Genomic DNA, 17,028 nt, shown 5'->3' with positions numbered 1-17,028 from the left:
ATAGCAGGCATCAAAGGTTTAAGAAAATGTGTGGGAGGGAGAAAAAAAAAAACACTAAAAAGTGAGAAAATTCTATCCATCAACTTTTTAACCCTGAGAATGGGGAAGAGGTGGCCATTTTTAAAAAATGTGTATATGGGTTTTGTTTTGAATTTGTCCTACTTGTGGAATATTGTCATCTGGCTAAGGAATACGGACTATTTTCTTTCTTTTTTCTTTCTTTCTTTTTTTTTTTCTTTTCATGAAGAGATGGCTGCTATAGGAGATGCGATGTTAGATTCGGTGACTTGATTCTCACAACTTCCAACTGTGATGGTTCTTTGCTTTTGTACCAGGTCTTCCCAGCTTATATGTGCTTTAGAGCAGGAATGTCTTAATACTGTCCCCCACAATCCTGGCATCTAAGTATGCCCAGTCCAAAGCCTGGGGACACAGACTGAGGTCTGTATTAGTCAGGGTTGTCCAGAGAAACAGAACCAATAGGAGGTACTTATATCTCTATCACCTATTGATTATATATATATACACATATATGTATATGTGTATATATATATATATATATATTTTTTTTTTTATCTATCTTTCTACCGCTTTCTATCTCTATCAGCATCTGTCTAGAGATTTGTTTGTTTCTCTGTTAATTTGTTTTAAGGAAATGACTCCTATGATTTTGGAAGCTGACAAATCCCAAATCTTCAGGGTAAACCTTTAGGCTAGAGACGTGGGGAACGTTTAAATGTTGCAGCTCAAGTCTGAAGATGACTTGCTGGCGGAGCTCTTCATCCCTTGGGGGAGGTCAGTCTTTTTTCTGTGAAGGCCTTCAGCAAGTTGGATGAAGCCGACACTCATGACAGAGGGTTATCTGCCTTATTTAAGGTCTACTGAGTTAAATGTTAAACTTATCTAAAAAAATCCAAAGCAACAACAACAAAACAAACCGTCACAGAAACATCAAGAATAATGCTTGACCAACTCTCTCTGTTCCGTGGCCTCGACAAGTTGATATATAAAATTAAACATCACAAGATCTGAGGTTAAAATGATCTTAGAATTTGGGGAATTAGAGAAGAGTAGTGGAAACAGGAGACTTGAGGGCTGTACCTTGGTCTTCTGCAGACTTTTGTCATGACTTGGTCTCTTGGTGCCTTTGTTTTCACATGTGAATAAAAGAGGAATTATATATCCTCTGAAAGAATTTTCAGAGTGGATATTTTATAATGCAGGTGACTTTCAAAATGAATCAATGAACTTATGAATGGATGGATAGATCGATGAAATGATTGACCAATCATGAAGCCAAAGGGTAGGGAGAGGAAGTTTGGTAATGAGTGTTCTTTCTTGAGCACCTACTACGTTCCAGGAGCTCTGTTAGACAATTTATATACATAGTTACATTGAGTCCTCCCACTGCCCTGCAGACATTTACAAAGGAAGAAACCGAGCCTTGTGAAAGAGAAGGGAGTGACTCCAGGTCACACAGTGGCAGAGTGGACATTAGAAGCGGACACTGGAACCTGAATTGGCTTTGTCACTTGCACTAGTCAATATGGCTAATTAATACCCATCTGTGGCGTGGTTCTCTGAACATAGTTCTTAGTGAGACGAAGCTGGCAAATGGGGCTTGAGTTGAGCCCAAGACCTCCAGGCTGTACAGTCTTGACCATCAACACTGAGCAAGATTCCTCCGTCATAGCTGACCAGTCTCCAGTCAGGTTGAGCCCCTAGCTCCAGCCGGGTCAGGTTGCCTGGGACTCCTTGCCTGGATGATTTAAGAGGAGCTGGGCTGTCAGAGTCACTTTTCCAGGCCCTGAGAACTAACCTCCAAACCCCAAGACTGGACTATCCATTTTCCTCCACCAACAAATCAGAAAGAAGACACATAGCGTGGTACAGAGGACAGAACCAGGATCGTCAGTGTCACCGTATCCTGGGTCCCCATCCAGCTCTGGCATTCCTAAGCTGTGTGACCCTAGGAGATGATTTACCTTCTCTGAGCCTCAGTTTCCTCATTTCTAAACACCACCTATTGGTGCTTTCCCTGCAAGCCTATTAGGAGGAATACATGAGAAACTGTAAGGAGATGCCTGGCTCCTTGCCTAGCAAAGAGTTGGTATTCAAGAATGGTGAATTTTCTTCTTACAGAGGCTAGAGGAGTCTAGAAAAAGTAAAGAGAGTAATGAAGGTGGTTTAGGAACTTGAACCTGAACTTACGCAAGTGTTGGTGGTAGGACGTCGCAGGCTGTGTGTGCGGGGAGTTCGAAGGCAGAACTGTTGGGTTCTAGGGTAGACACAGCATGCAGGGCGGAAGACCACGCTGGAGCTTGCCTGGTATCTGGGAGCCATATGCCTTTGCAAATGTCCTCAAGGTCTGCCCTCTCTTCTGCCTCTCCTTTCCCTTCTCCTGCCTTCTCTGTCTCCTCTTCTGTCCTTGTCACTCCCCCTTCCATTCCCTCTGCATTATTTTCCGGCTCTCTTCTCCCTTCCACTCTTCTCTGCCTCCTCCTTTCATGCCCCCTGCTGTTATGACTGACCATGTTTTTCATTTCCATTTTTGTTTCTCTCTTCCTCCCTCCTCCCCTCCCTCTGTCTTGGGGGCTGGGGCTCCTCTGCTCAGGCCCCAGTGGTTCATACCCATTAAACTTGACAGTCTCTCATATGGTGGAAAGAGGCAGCTTTCCCCTCATCCCCCTCCCTTCCTGGGTCTGCCGCGATGCTCAGATCAGGCACCATCTGTTGCATTCATCCAGGCGACGGGTGAGCATTTTGCTGCTCTGGGGAGGCAGAGCTCAGCGGGTACCAGGAGGGAGTGTGGCTTGTTTGGACAACTTGATATATTGATATTGATAGAGCTACCGAAAGGGATCAGAGGGATGGGGGTGGGGGAGAGCAGGAGGGAGATCGAGGTGGGCTACGGAGGGGCTCACGCAGGCACCTGCCCTGTAAGTCTGGGCTCTTGGCACTGCTGCCGCGGCGAGAACCGCCAAACAGATGGATGGGATTTGCTGCCGCCGGGATCAGAAACCCTGGCAGCTCAGAGGAGCAAACCTTCCCTCTCCGCGTCTTCCTCTCCTTCTAGCCAGTCCTGTCCGCATCGGTTTAAGAGAAAGTGAAGCAGAAATAGCAGGATGGGGAGAGGCGGGTCTTTAGAATCGGTGAATGTTAGAGGCAACAAAAAAGGATGGTGTATCTGTCGAGGTCTCAGCTGGACAAAGAAGGCACCTTCAGATGGGCCTTTTAGGAGAAATTCAAGGAAGCAATTACTTATAGGGGCCTAGGCAGAGTGCAGAGAATCCGCAAGGGGGTATTGAAGAACCTGGGACAAGAAATAATAGGAAACCACTACTAACTCTTATAACTGAGGAGGAAGGGACAGGACATGGTTTTCCTGGAGGCATTGAGGACTGGATCTGTGAACAGGGACCCCTTGTGATTGTCAAGACTCCCAGATTCTGAGGATGAGGGTGCAGAGACAGCAAAGGAACAAGGGAAGACCTATGTCCAAATCCTCTCCTCCTGGATCCGGCCAGAGCACCCCAATGGGCAAAGCCAACTGGTAGGCAAGTAACAAGGAGCAACGGATATCGTCCATAGAAGGTCGGCCTCCAGACCTAGAGGGGGGCCCAATGAACCTGGGGCGGGGCTGGATCATGGGGAGCAAATGGAGAACAGCCAGTACAGACCAGGAATGATCATGGGTTCCGTTGTCTGCACTGTGCCAGGAGCTCGTGTTCTGAACCAGCCCACACATGGCTTCTGTACCTCTACCAAGGAGGGCGTGTGCAGAGTCTCCAGGAGTCTCACTCTCTCCTGTGAGCGTGAGACCCACGTAACCTGCCGTCTCCTCGGCACCTCTCCTTAGATGTCTGCAAGATACCGTGCATTCGTATCTCGGACCTGAGTCGTGTTTTCGGTCTTCTGGAATGTCTTCTGTTCCAGAGCTCCCCTTCTCCTTGAGAGGCGCCTTCATGATGTCTCTGCGGAAGCCAGGCCAGGAGCCATCTTCCACACCTACCCCTCCCTCATCCACATCTTCCAGTGAGCCACCGCCTCCTGAGGGAGTTGTGCCTGTAAGATAGCCGGCAGACATGCCCACTTCTCTGTCTGCACTATTTCTCTCTGTTCTTTTGGCTCTGCTGTCTACTTCTCTGTCTCTGCCTCCGCTGCCCTCTCCCGGGGATCATCCTCTCGGATGTGGACTTCCGCACAAATGTCCCGTCCTCCTGGTTGGTCTTCTTCCTTCTATTTCTGCGCATCTTCAGTGAATTCTGCTGTCTGCTGCTGAAACGATCTTCCCTACATGAAAATCGGATTAAGCCACTCTTCTGTCTAAAACCATCAGCGTGTTCTGTCCTTAATAAGGCCCAGAAGGATCGGGGTTGGGGTTGGGGTTAGGACTTCTTACCTCTCCAGCATGATCTCACGCCACGTGCTTTCAGTGTTTCAGGCCCCGTGAGTGGTGGTGCTGCCCATCCTGACTCCGTCTCCTCAAAGGGTTCTTTGTTTGAATCCTTCCCCTCCTCCTGTGTTCTCCGCGCCTCCTTCCTCCCCTACCACTTCCCCATCACCTGATTAACCCCTACTCTTTTCAGCCTTTAGTCCCACTACACACTCCTTGAAGCAAGTTTTCATGATTTTCCTAAACTAGGTCATATTCTGCTGAGAGAGTCTCTTTTCACCTCTCCTTTGTGGTGTATGTCACTTAAGACTTTTTACATGTATCTGTCAACCATTTCATTCATCTTGGTCCATCCCGTCTCTGTGGTGAGCATTATGGGGGCTGGGGGAGCTGTTTGTCTTTTCACCATCATACCTTGTCATGGACTGTATGTTTGTGTCCCCCATAGAATCCTACGTTGCAATCTTAACCTCAGACAAACTGTGTTTGTCTACTTGGACTAACATAACAAGATACCATAGATAGGGTGACTTAAACAACAGGCATTTATTTTCTCATAGTTCTGCAGGCTAGAAGGCCAAGATCAGGACGCCAGCACGGTGGGGGTCTGGCTCACAGATGGCTGCCTTCTCACCGTGTGCTCACGTGACCATTCCTTAGTGTATACATGTACTTGGGGAAAGCAAGAGGAGAGAGAGTGATTTTTTCCTCTTCTTATAAAGACACTGATTCTATTGGATTAGGACCTCACCTTTATGACCTCATTTAACTTTAATTAGCTACTAAAATTCCTTTCTCCAAATACAATCACACGGGGGGTTAGGGCTCCGACATAAGAAATCGACATAAGAAATCGGAGGGACACAGTTCAATCTACAGCAGACTGTGTTTGGAGATAGGATCTTTAAGCGGTAATTAAAATTAAATAAGATCATTGAGGTGGGACCCTAATAGGGTAGGACTGGGTATCAGAAAAAGAGGAAGATCTCTCTCTTTCCCTCTCTCTTTCTCTCTCTCTCTGTCTCCCTACCTTGGGTCCTCTCTCCCTGCTGTGTGAGCACACAGTGAGAAGATGACTGCCTGTAAGCCAAGGAGAGAGACCTCACTAGAACCCAACCATCCTGGCACCCTGATCTCGGACATCCCTCCTCCTCCAGAGCTGTGAGAACATAAATAAATTGTTAAGTCACCCAATCTATGATTTTTGTTTTGGTGGCCTGAGCTAAGACAATACCTCCTGTACTTGTCACAGACGCATTACGGTTTTTTTCTGAAAACATTGTCAAATGGATGCATGAACGGATAAGAAGATGAAAGAAGGCGTGAATGTGGGCAGACCCGTGTGCACCCCTCCCTTGGAGGATTCCAGATTACGGTTTGCTCTAAACATTTAACTATAATTAATCTAACTCTTACAATTTGGGGCCAATCATACTCATATCTGGGTTTAAACCATCAGGGTTGGGTGTAGAAGTGCTTCTCAGAATTGGAGGGTAGCCTCTTGCTGGAGAGCTGTGCATGGTAGGCTTGGGAATAGGTGTCCCATGTCTGGGTGGTTCTTCTCAGTTCACCTTTAGGTAGACCTAATGGAGATATCTAGGAAGATAGCAAGACAGGCAGCTGAGGAAGTTATAAATCCACTCAAAGGCCCATTTGTATTGTCAGTTGTCTTTTCCTTAGGTAAACATAGATTCCCCCTCTATCCTCAAAGACAGAGCTTTTCACAGAGCCCAACACCCAAACCAGCTGCCTGGATATGAGCTATGCCCCAAGTGCATCTGTCTAAACCAGAAACCTTACCTGGAAAAGCGGGAGCTCCGTAGAAATTGGGGTGGGGATGTTCAGAAGCCTTCTTTGTCCAGTCTGGTGAAATCCCTTCAAAGGAACAGGCATCTTTTGCACATACCATCTCCTGGCCTCAGACACTGGGTAGCTCAAACTGAAGAAGCATCCTTGCCTCTAGAGACATAGATGGAGGGAGGGCTGAGCTTGAAGATTTCAAAGATGGGACTCTCTCTGGGAATTTCTCAGAACAAAGGCAGCGAGGCCATGTAGACAATTTCCTTTGCTTCTTTCCTGTTTCCTCTCCTTGCCTTTTATGTTGCCCCTCTCCTTCCTTCTTGAGCTTTTCTGCCTTTTTTTTTCTCCTTTTATCTTCCACCTTTTTCTCTCTGCCCTCCCAACCTCACTGTTACCATTCTCTGGAACTTTCTACCAGTCTCGATTTTGAAACTTTATAGGAATGAGGCTACTAACCAACCCACCAAGGGTATTGATAAAAACGGAGCATTGGACTGGGCTTAGAAGGCTTGACTTTGCCAGTGGCTTGCTTGGAGTGAGTCGTACACCTTGTTTGGGGGGTGCGGCTTAGTTTCCCTACAGTGAAGTTGGGCTGTTGTACCCAGTGATCTCCATGTCACAGTACTGTAGTTTTATCTCCTCAAATGTTGTTTGATCAGTGGGCTGCCCTCTTCCTTCACTGCCACTGCTCTGGCGCAGGCTGTCATGGCCTTCGGCTGGCTACCGCAGGAGCAAGGAGAAGACCTCTGCGTGCATTCTCCACGCTCTTGTTAGGAATTATTATCAAAAGGACTTAGGTTGAACATGCCAGTTTTCTGTGAATTTTCAGTGAACAACTTTCGCCATTAGGATGTGTTCCGAACTCCTCTGTGACTGATAGTGATCTACCTCTCTGGCCTCGTCCCCTCTTCGCCTGCTCCCTTTGGGAGCCACACTGAACTCCCGTCACTTGCTTAAGCACCCTGCTCTTTGTGGCTTCCATCTTTGCGCCTGCCTCTCTTTCTACCCAGGCAATCTTTCTTACCAAATCTCTTTAGTAACCCTACCCTGATTCTATGCTCTTTGCTAATGCTTATTCACCCTTAAGATGTCTGTATAAATAGCGCCTCCTCCAGGAAGCTTGCCTTGACTCCCCAGGTGGGTGAAAGGACCCTTCTTGGCGCCACTCTGATACTCTGTACTCTCCTATCCCAAAAGCATTGCAACGTTGGGAATGCCTCGATATGTGTCCTTCCAAGTGATGAATCCCTTGAATCATGGATTGTGTCTGACTTTTCACCACCCTATCTCAAGGGCTTGGGCACTGCCTGGAACACAGTGTGTGTTGAATGCATAAGTGAGGGAGCCAACAGCTACTGGCATCTGTGGGCTTCCGTATCATCGTGGGTCAGGGAGGGAGCTCCAGGGACTCCGGGTGGCCAGGCGCAGTTCTCCACGGGCTGGGGGTGGGCCAAGCCCTAACCTCAGCCCCATTGCCCACCCTGTAGCAGCAGCTGAGGCGACGCAGGAGACAGTGGAGTCCCTGATGCAGAAGTTCAAGGAGAGTTTCCGCGCTAACACGCCCATCGAGATCGGTCAGCTGCAGCCAGCCCCGCGCAGGGCCTCGGCAGGGAAGCGGAAGCGGAGGAGCAAGTCTCGAGGTAGGCCCTCCCAGCACCGCCTGCCACGGTGTCAGCGGGCTGTCCCCAGGTTCCGAAGGCACCAGGAAGAGCTGCGCCCCGCCCTTCCCTTGCTGCCCTGGACTCCCAGAGTCGTGCCGCGATGTCCCCGATCAGTCATCTCAGCTGAGGCTTGCAGACAGCGCACCTGTGCCCCTGGGTGGGGAGCCAGTGTCTCTGAGCCCCTGCTGCCTCATCTGAGATGGGGATGGACCGTCACGTCACCGTGGGCGGGTCGCTGTACTTCTCCCCGCCACTCCTCTCTCACAGGAGTGTTACGGTATCTTAGCCCAGTGCACAACCCAGCATGCAATAAAAAGCAGGTCATTCCTTCCTTCTCCATCTCTTCCTCCTCTTCCCATTCTCTTCTTCTCCTCTTCCTCATCATCTCCATCATCACCTCCTTTTTTTTTTTTTTTCTTTCTGGTCATCTGTATGACTTTGTGGGTGGGATGAACCCCCTTATTATTGCTTGGCATCCAAATCCCTTCCCCTCTCTTTACATTCACTCAGTAGCCTCCAACTCCTCTCTTTTTCTGGCCTCTCATGTCTCTAGTTCCTATGAACATAGTTCTGATGGTGTCACTCCTCTTCTCCCAGAGCTTTCGTGGCCTTCCAGTGCCTTCAGAAGTCTTTGGTCTTGTGGAAAGGACATTCAAGACCATTGCCGAGCTCTTGTCTCTCTGCTGTGTCGCCTAAATCTGTGTGTTCCACTTCTGTGTTCCTTTCCATGCTATTCTCCCTGCCTTAAATGACCCATCTAACCCTATGAGAAATTGTTTTCATTTATGAACGCTTACTTACTCTAGGCAGCAGGCTAAGTGCTATATACCTCTTTTTATACTTGATTCCCAGCAACACTGTGTAGAAGGTACCATAGTAATTCCCATTTTACAGATGCTGTCACAAAGGCACAAGGAACTGCCATAACTTATCCCAGGGGATGCCCTAGTAAGTAGGAGAGCCAGAAAGAGCTAATCTGGCTGAGTTCCAAACTTTTTAACTAAACCACTGTATTCTGAACTAGCAAGGTCCTACCTGTATTTCCAAACTATCCTGTGAAATCCTGAACCCTGTGAAAAACCAAGGATCTTCTCAGTAAACTGAGGTCAGAAATCAAGGCAGATGTTGATGATGGAGTTGCTTTGTGGAATTCATATGATAAACCCCAGGTTGAACTGAGGCATAATGGTGAGTGAGTTGCTTTGAGGTTTCAGCAGCGTCCAGTGCTAACCCCAGCCCAATCAACTTCAACTTGCGTGGCTTTCAAAAAGGCCCTGGATGTCTCTGAGGCTCAGTCTCCTCTTCTGTACAATGGGTTGTCAATCCCTACTCCAGAGGCTGCTTTGAAGGTCAGATGAAGTGGTGAATGCGGACAGCACGGAATGCTCAGCTAATGTGTGTTGGGGGCGGAATAAATACTGTCTTGTATTTGTCCTATCTTATATTTGTTCTGGGTCACTTGTAGTTTCATTCAGCCTTACGTATCCATCTTTTGCCTTCCATCATTCACCAAGAAATCCCCCTTAGATCCTCCCTGCAAATACAGCTCCCATGACTACAAGTGACTCCCAGTCCGTAACCTCCCCTCTGTTCTCACTGCCAGTCTGAATTCATTTCCTTAGTGTCCTATCTGTAACATTAGTTATACTACCGAATTCTTCCCCCTCAAGTCCCTCTTTTGCACCAAAACTGTCTTAATGAGGCCTCTACTCTTCTACTCTTGGGCATTTGGGCTGTTTCTGATAATTTTACCATTAAACAGTGCCATAAATAATGCCACATGGAAATTTTTTTGGTGGTGGTGGGGCATCAAACTTAGCCATCAAATTTGGCCTTCACTCTTTGGGCAGAATTTCAGAATTTGCTTATTAATGAAAATCTGTTTGACTTAGATGATGATTGGATATCAAGTTATTTCAATTTACGAATCAAATTGGGCGTGAGAGAACTAAAGTGAGAAGAAATGCACTTTTTCCCTAAATGTATCTCGAATCTGTCCCCCCTTTCTTCACTACCATTATGACCACTGCCACCTCTCACCCCCTGCTTGCAACTGTGCCCTCCTTGAAATTCCGTCTGCTCAAAGTTGCCAGAGTAATCTTTTTAGAGACATATACCAGATAAGGTCTCTTTCTGATTAAATCATTCAGTGGTTTCCTGTTGTCCTTAGATTACAACCCAAACTCCTTGCCAATCTCCTGTTCCATCTGGATCTGGCTCCTGGTCTCTTGACTCACTTTGCATTTCCTCGTGATCCAGCCGTCCCGCCTTCCTTCTGATTGCAGGAACCCAGCAAATGGCTCCCCGCTTTGACTCTGACAACTTGCTGGCTTCCCCTCGCTGTGTCTCTTTACACCCCCCGCCCCGGCTGCTCTCCTGGCTCTTCTCCCGCCGTTCAGCTCTTAGCTCAGATACAAGCTCCTCCAAACCGTCTTCCATGACCACCCAGCCTCATGCTTTTCTACCCCTTTCTAACCCTTTTTTCACTTGTTCCATAATATTGTGGTCTAAAATTATTGTGGTCTGTTTGATTATTTACTATCTTCTTCTTTAAAAATGTGTTTCATATTCATAAACCTAACACAGAGAATGTGCAGAACGTGCTTAATAAATATTTGTGGAATAAATGAGTGTATTAACCTCAGAGATCAATCGAGAGTGGCTCAGTTTTCTAACTTTTGAATTACCGAGGTAGGAGGGATCCAAGATAAACCAGAGCCTCTTGGTACAGACCTCCAGGGAATCTTGTTTCCCCTAGAGATAGACTCACTGATGGATAGCACATTAAATGTGCTCAAGTGGATGCTGTTAAGGCAATTTTCAAAATGGCTTAATAACATTGTGCTTGTGATTTTACTGCCACTATTGGGTAAGGTTTTTTTTTGCAAGAGAGACTAAGGATAGCGTGAGCCAGCCCTGCAGTTCCCAGCTCACATGCTTACCACCACGGCTCCTCAAGATTTTCTTGGACTGAAGAACTCCATGGCCTATAAAAGTGATAGAAATTCTGCATTGTCCTTCTGCCTCTTGGAAACTCGCGAATGCATCTTCGACTTTTGAAGATCCTGGGAAGTCCTATGGAACAGAGAGCTGGGCTTCTTTGTTTACCTCCACTTCTAGGAAACCATCTTGACCACAGACTCTGTATTTCTCCTTGGGACATTTACTCTCATCTTGAAGAACGGAAACGACCCTAGACACGTGGTGTTGGAAGCACTCCGTCCAGCTGCACGGATCGTCGGAAGCCCCAGATGCAGTATGAGGGTCTGGAATCTCAGTCTTTCTTTCACTGCCCAGCTCTTTCCTCTGCCTGCAGAGGTAGCATCAGGCCTCTGGCCCAGAGTGGGAGCACCTGGCCCCTCTCTGCTTCCGTGGGCTTCGTGCCCAGGCCGTGGTGCCCAGCGGTTCGCAGCAGATGGAGTGGGCAGTGGAGAACCGGGGTCGTGGAGTGGAGCACATGGTTCAAAGCAGCACCAATGTGTTTCTGTGGCTCTGGCTTCCTCCCAAGAGCCCTTGCAGGTGCTCAAGTGCATCCTCCTTAGGCGGATGGAGGAAGGCGGTGGGGGACTCTGGCAGGGTTTTATGAGGCAGCTGTTGGGCAGGCAGACCCCCACGTCCACAGGAAGTGAACAGTGAATATGTTGGAGCTAAAATAAAGCAGGGGGAGATTGCTTGTGATGTGACGAAGAGCTTCTCGAGGTTCCTGAAGTGTAGCTAGTGGTTTAAAAGTGGGACTTTTGTGTTTGAACTGCAACTACCTACCATGGGCTAACTGAATGAGTTTAAGCAATGAAGCTGTGTTAGCCTCAGTTTTCCCATCTGTAAAATGGTGCTAGTTATACCAACGTCATAGATGGGTTGTGGGATAATACCTGCAAAATGTGTAGCTCAGGGCCTGACACTTGGGTGACTGACTTAATAAGGAGTAGCTAATGTTATCACTTATCAGGGTTCTGCTCACACGGCCTGCAGAGGCTCCCAGCTCCCGGCTCCCGGCTCCCGGCTCCCGGCTCCCAGCTCCGCCCCATGCTCTCTGGGCCACTGCCTCTGAGCTGGCTGAGGTTCCATTATTCCTCGTCTGGAGTCCTGCAACAGCCCCTTCATCCACAAATCCATCTTCCACCCTGGTGGCTGCAGCAATCTTTTGCAAACACACTAAATCTGGCCATGTCACTCTCCTGCCTACAACGTTTCCCTGATCGGCTGTCGCTTGCCTTTGGGGGCATCTCAAGCTTGTGTGATGAAGACTTCCTGAAGACAGGTGAGAATCAGCACACTCCCAAAGGATCCCATAGCTGCACTCGAAAGACATTAGTCTTAAGCCCCAAATTCCAAAACCAGACACCTAAGACCAAAAACCAAAAAACCACGGCATTCAATTTCATAAATTATGTTACCTATGTTTTTCAGTTTAATTATTTAACATTTTCTCAAGTCTTTAGGCAGTAGTGATGCCCCAGGAAGAAGAACCAAGCTTATACTATACCACCTTCAAAGGGTTTCTATAGGAACAAATGAAACAATGCTTGTACAGCGGTGAGCACGGAGCCCAGCAAAAGGTGCACATTGAATATGTGTCCTCCGTTGTTTTATTTTTATTATAACTGTTTCATTATTTCTCTTATGTATATCAGTATCCTTACCCATTGGGGGTACACTTACTCTGTTTTAGAAGTCAGAATATGGAAGGTGAAGGGAACATAGTAAAAAGTTGCCATAGTCTGCTACACAGGCTCATTCCTGGCCTGGGTCCAGCCTGCCCCTAGCTCGCTCCAAGTTCAAGCCTCTGCATTCTGTGGCTTCCGGCACACTGGCCATTTTTCCATTTAGCCAACCTGCTTTGCTTTCCAAGTCTGTGCACAGATCATGTTCTGCCTAAAACCCCCTCCTTTTCTCCTCTTTTTCTACCCCAGGCAGCAGGTTTCTACTCATTTTTCAGAATTCGGTTTCAAAGTCTCCTCTGTGAAGAAGACTCCCTTGGCCCACCCTCAGCCCTCACCTCTGCTCAGTGAGCCACTCCTTTGTCTGGGCACATGCAGTCTGGCGCTGCATTCTGTCTCTGCCTTTATCACAATCCATTGTAAATACGTGTGGACACATCTGTCTCCCTCCCCAGCTCTGTCAGTCCCATGATGGGAAGGACAATGATTTATGTCTCTCTGTAGCTCCAGTGTGTAATAGAACGGGCATAGAATAGCAAAGAGCTCCCAGATAGATGGGAGTATCGTAGAATACAAATGGTTAATGAGATGTGGTGCACGGGCATCTCCTGAGCATTTAGTATATTTTAAGGACTGTGCTCATCACGTATTATCTCATTGAAAAGCTTCCCCAGATACCATAAGGTAAGGATGTAATTGTCTCAGTCTACAAAAGAGGAAGTTCAAACTTTGGTTAAGTGACTTGCCCAAGTTTATCCAGCTAGTAGACGATGGAACTGTGACCTCAGGGCCCAGACAGAGCCCACATTGCAGTTGCCAGATGACTTGGATTTTACTCCCAACTAGTCTGGGTAACGTCCCCAAGCTTTGAAATAGTATCAGTCTAGTATAGATCCTGGAAGGAAACAGTTGTAGCTTATCATGCATTGACGAGTGTTTCTGTATCATCAGTGCTGCTGTGAGGGTGTTCCAGAGCTAGAAGACTCTGGAAGGTGAGGCATCTCTCTCTGCGTCAGGACAAGAGTCAGGACGTCCTCTGACCTTACGGAGCCATGCCCTGTCCTTGTGGGCTTGCAGAAAGTATGTACGCTTTTCATTTGGGACAAATTTGAAGACTTCACAAAGAAAGTTCCCTTAAGGCATTGTTTGGAAGGGCGAGTGGCCTTTTGGCATGTGGCCGTGGGGATAGGGAGGAACAGCCAGCACAAGACATGGCATGGAGGTGGAGGAAAAAAGAACAGTTTCATCCCAGACAAAGGTCCCGACCCCAGAGAGCTGACATCTGTCCAGTCCTCCCCATCTTCCTGCGACAATCTCATGGTTTCCAGAAGAACTTCATTCATTCTGATTATGCAGCTTCAAGACTTGCTTTGGCAAAAAGGCAAGGGCCTCTACCCAAACTTTCCTGGTGGAAAGGGAAGACTGCTAAGTGGGAAGAGAGGTTTAGGGAACAAAGATGCAAACCAGAGTCATAAACATAGAACCTGGGGCTGCCTGTTCAATATTTAAGCATCACAACAACCCAGGATGGCAGATAATTTAAAGCCATTAATGTTTCTGAATATTTTCCTCCAACTAAGTGAATAATTTATAGCCAGTTACCAATAAATAGAAAAATATATATATATTTACGTAAGCCCACCTTCTGAGGACAGTGTCTTGCAGTGAAAGAGTGTATCTGGGTGTATCTGTCAGGGAGGATAAAGGATCCAGAAGCTCTGATAACCTGTTCTCCGTCTGCCTTGTGATATTTGTCATTTATTACCTTTTATTAGAGTAATTTATGGCCACCTCTCTTCTCCCTTAATTAAACTCATGAAGTGCAGTGGCTATGTCCAGGTCATGCCTGTGTTTTCATTGACTAGCCTAGCTCCTGACAAATAGCAGATGCTCAGTTAATGCTTGATGGATTAATGGACAATTAATCACACGGGCCGTGTGATCTTGGATAGGACCTTCAGCCCTCTGGGCCTCAGTGTCCCCATCTAAGAGGCCGTGTGTTTTTGTGGAAACAATCTCAGGTTCGGAAGTCAGGTGGATATTGAATCCATATCCCAGGTCTGCCTCTGATTCGCTCAACTTTGGGAAGTGACTTTGTGGGCTAAAGTGGTGTCACCTAACCTAGAATTTGTATAGTCAGCCACCTCCTAGGGGGGCCGGGGGATTCGAGTTAATGCAGGTAAAGTGCTCAGCAGGCCAGACCGAACATGGCAAGTACCCAATAAATCTTTGTTGTTGTTAATTTGCAAAGCAGAGGTGATGTGCTGGATAATTTCCACAGGTCTCCTCTGACTTAAAAGGTCTTTGATGATAAGTCTGATGGGGAAGCATGGTTGTCTATTGAAAAGTCCAGTATTTGAACTCAGAAAACCCTGGCTGAAACCCCAGCTTTTAAGTGCAGTTGGGTCCTCAGGGAAACTGCTTAATCTCATTGGGTTTCTACCCCCAGTACCTGGAGATGTGAGGATACCTGCCATTCTTATGTCCCAGGGCCATCGTGAGAATGTGCTGTTTGTGGACATGCTCCTTTAAGGACTCTAGAGTAGCTACATCCTGAAATCAGAGTCTTGGCATCTTCAGAGACAGGGAATACCATGCCTATTGGATGCAGAAGCCTTTTCCCCAGAGCTCTGACTTTCCTTTTCTTGGCCTCAGGCCCTTCCCAAGAGGGCCAGTGCCACCAGCATCCCAGTGATTCCTGTGTTGGGCTGAGGTCTGGGAGAGCTGATCTGTAATCAGAGTAACACAGCCACCCCCGAGAAGTTCGTGATGCTGAAAAGTGTATGTCTCCTCCAGGCGGTTTTCCTTGTCTGTCTGAAATATGTCAGGGGACTCTTAGTCGATTCTGGCTGGGCTGGCAGGATAGAGAGGCAATCATAAGTGGCCTTAGCACGAGGCTGTGTGTGCGGTGCTGGTGGGGCCTGAGGTCACAACTCTAGGATATTTCTTTTATCGGAATGGCACAGATGGTGTGTTAGAGTCATGGCATGATAACACACCCCTAACTCTGTGACTTAGGACAGCCACCACCTATGGGACTTTTAATCCAAGTTGAGCATTTAGACTGGGCTCAGCTGGGCAGTTCTTCTGGTCTGGTTGGGGCAGGCTAAGCTGACCTCAGTCATGTACTTGCGGTCAGCCAAGTATCAGAGGCATGTTCAAATGGCAGAGGGTTCCAGAAACAGCAAGAATAGGAGATACAAGGTTTTTTGAGGCCCAAACCTGGAAGGTACATGTCTTTCCTTCTGCTGCATTCTATTGCTCAAAGCAAGTCACAGGATCATCATAGATTCAAGGCCTGGGGAAGTAGGAGCTCACCTCTTAAAAGACGAAGGGACAAAATACTGGACTGTGTTTTTGTTTTTTGTGTGTTTTTTTAATTTATTTTAGAAAGAGAGAGTGAGGGAGGGGCAGAGGAAGAGGGAGAGAAAGAATCTCAGGCAGGCTCCACTCCCAGCACAGAACCTGATGCCAGGCTTGATCTTCCAACCCTAAATTCCTGACCTGAGCCAAAACCAAGAGTCAGACGTTAACCGACTGAGCTACCCAGATACCCCTATTGGGCTATTTCTTACAATACCTACCAGTATTGATATTTTTTAAGCCTCCATCTTACATTAAAGTCTGGACGGATCTGCACAATCCCCTGAGGCAAGCATAATTATTCCCAATATGCTGATGGTAAAATGGAGGCTCAGATCTGTATGGGAACTTACATAATGTGATACAGCTGTTCTGGGAGAATCGCATCCCAGATTCAAATGCATCTATAGATGATTAAAAGACTACATATAACTTTTGCACCTTTGCTAACCAGCCTTTTTTAACAGGGCTGAAGAGGTTTGGATCGCAAGCCACTGTTTGATCCAGCCTGGCTTGTGGTATATGAAAGGTAGTCAATTTTGGACCCTGGCTACATCCTTGCAAGGCCCTGTGGTCTAATGCAGGGTCAGCAGATTTTTTCAGTAAAGGGCTAGACAGGAAATATTTTAAGCTTTGCTGACCAAGAGGCAAACTTGAGAATTATGTCGGCACTTATACAATGAGAAAAAATTTTCCACAAATTTGACAAAATTCAAAATATAGTAATAATTACTGAGTACCATTTTTTTCTAATGGAGTTCTACTAATCAAAACAATGGAATGCATTTATAGATACTTTTTAAAAGTATGAATTTTGTATGATTTTTACATCTTAACATATTCTTCTTTTGATTGGTTTGAACCACTGAAAGATGCAAAAACTGTTGTTCGTGCCTGGACCACACCAAAAACAGGCAGCAGATTGGATCTGACCTGTACTCCCTGGTGGAAGGGAACATCTTAGACGTGGACTGAGAGAATCCTAATTTAACCCCTTGACTGTCTACTTGCTCGATGACTATAGGTAACCCTGGATGTCTCACCGTTGTCCCAGGCTTTCTGGCACACAATTGGGGGAAATAACCCGTTAGGTTGTCTTAGTCCACCAGAGATGGAAATGAATTTCAGGGTCATCCGATCCTGCCCG

At 47.0% G+C, this 17,028-nt stretch overlaps 1 protein-coding gene across 4 annotated transcripts in view; it reads left to right on the top strand.

Annotated features, from left to right (window-relative positions):
- Window positions 1-17,028, top strand: part of ASTN2 (astrotactin 2) — a gene marked incomplete at its 5' end in the record, with an annotated part of 861,701 nt that overhangs the window by 247,591 nt on the left and 597,082 nt on the right. For 2 of the 4 annotated variants that reach the window (XM_080820162.1, XM_080820160.1), the window contains one exon: window positions 7,684-7,836. The exons of 1 other annotated variant lie outside the window; for it this stretch is intronic. In XM_080820162.1, coding sequence (XP_080676288.1) covers window positions 7,684-7,836 — 153 coding nt within the window. The remainder of the gene's footprint in view (window positions 1-7,683; window positions 7,837-17,028) is intronic. One more of the 4 variants, XM_080820159.1, reaches the window with a different exon arrangement.

This window comes from Martes martes (assembly GCF_963455335.1).
Source record: "Martes martes genome assembly, chromosome: 12".
NCBI lineage: Eukaryota > Metazoa > Chordata > Mammalia > Carnivora > Mustelidae > Martes > Martes martes.
The sequence above is the reverse complement of the archived record's forward strand: the minus strand, read 5'-3'. Positions and strand labels throughout refer to the sequence as shown.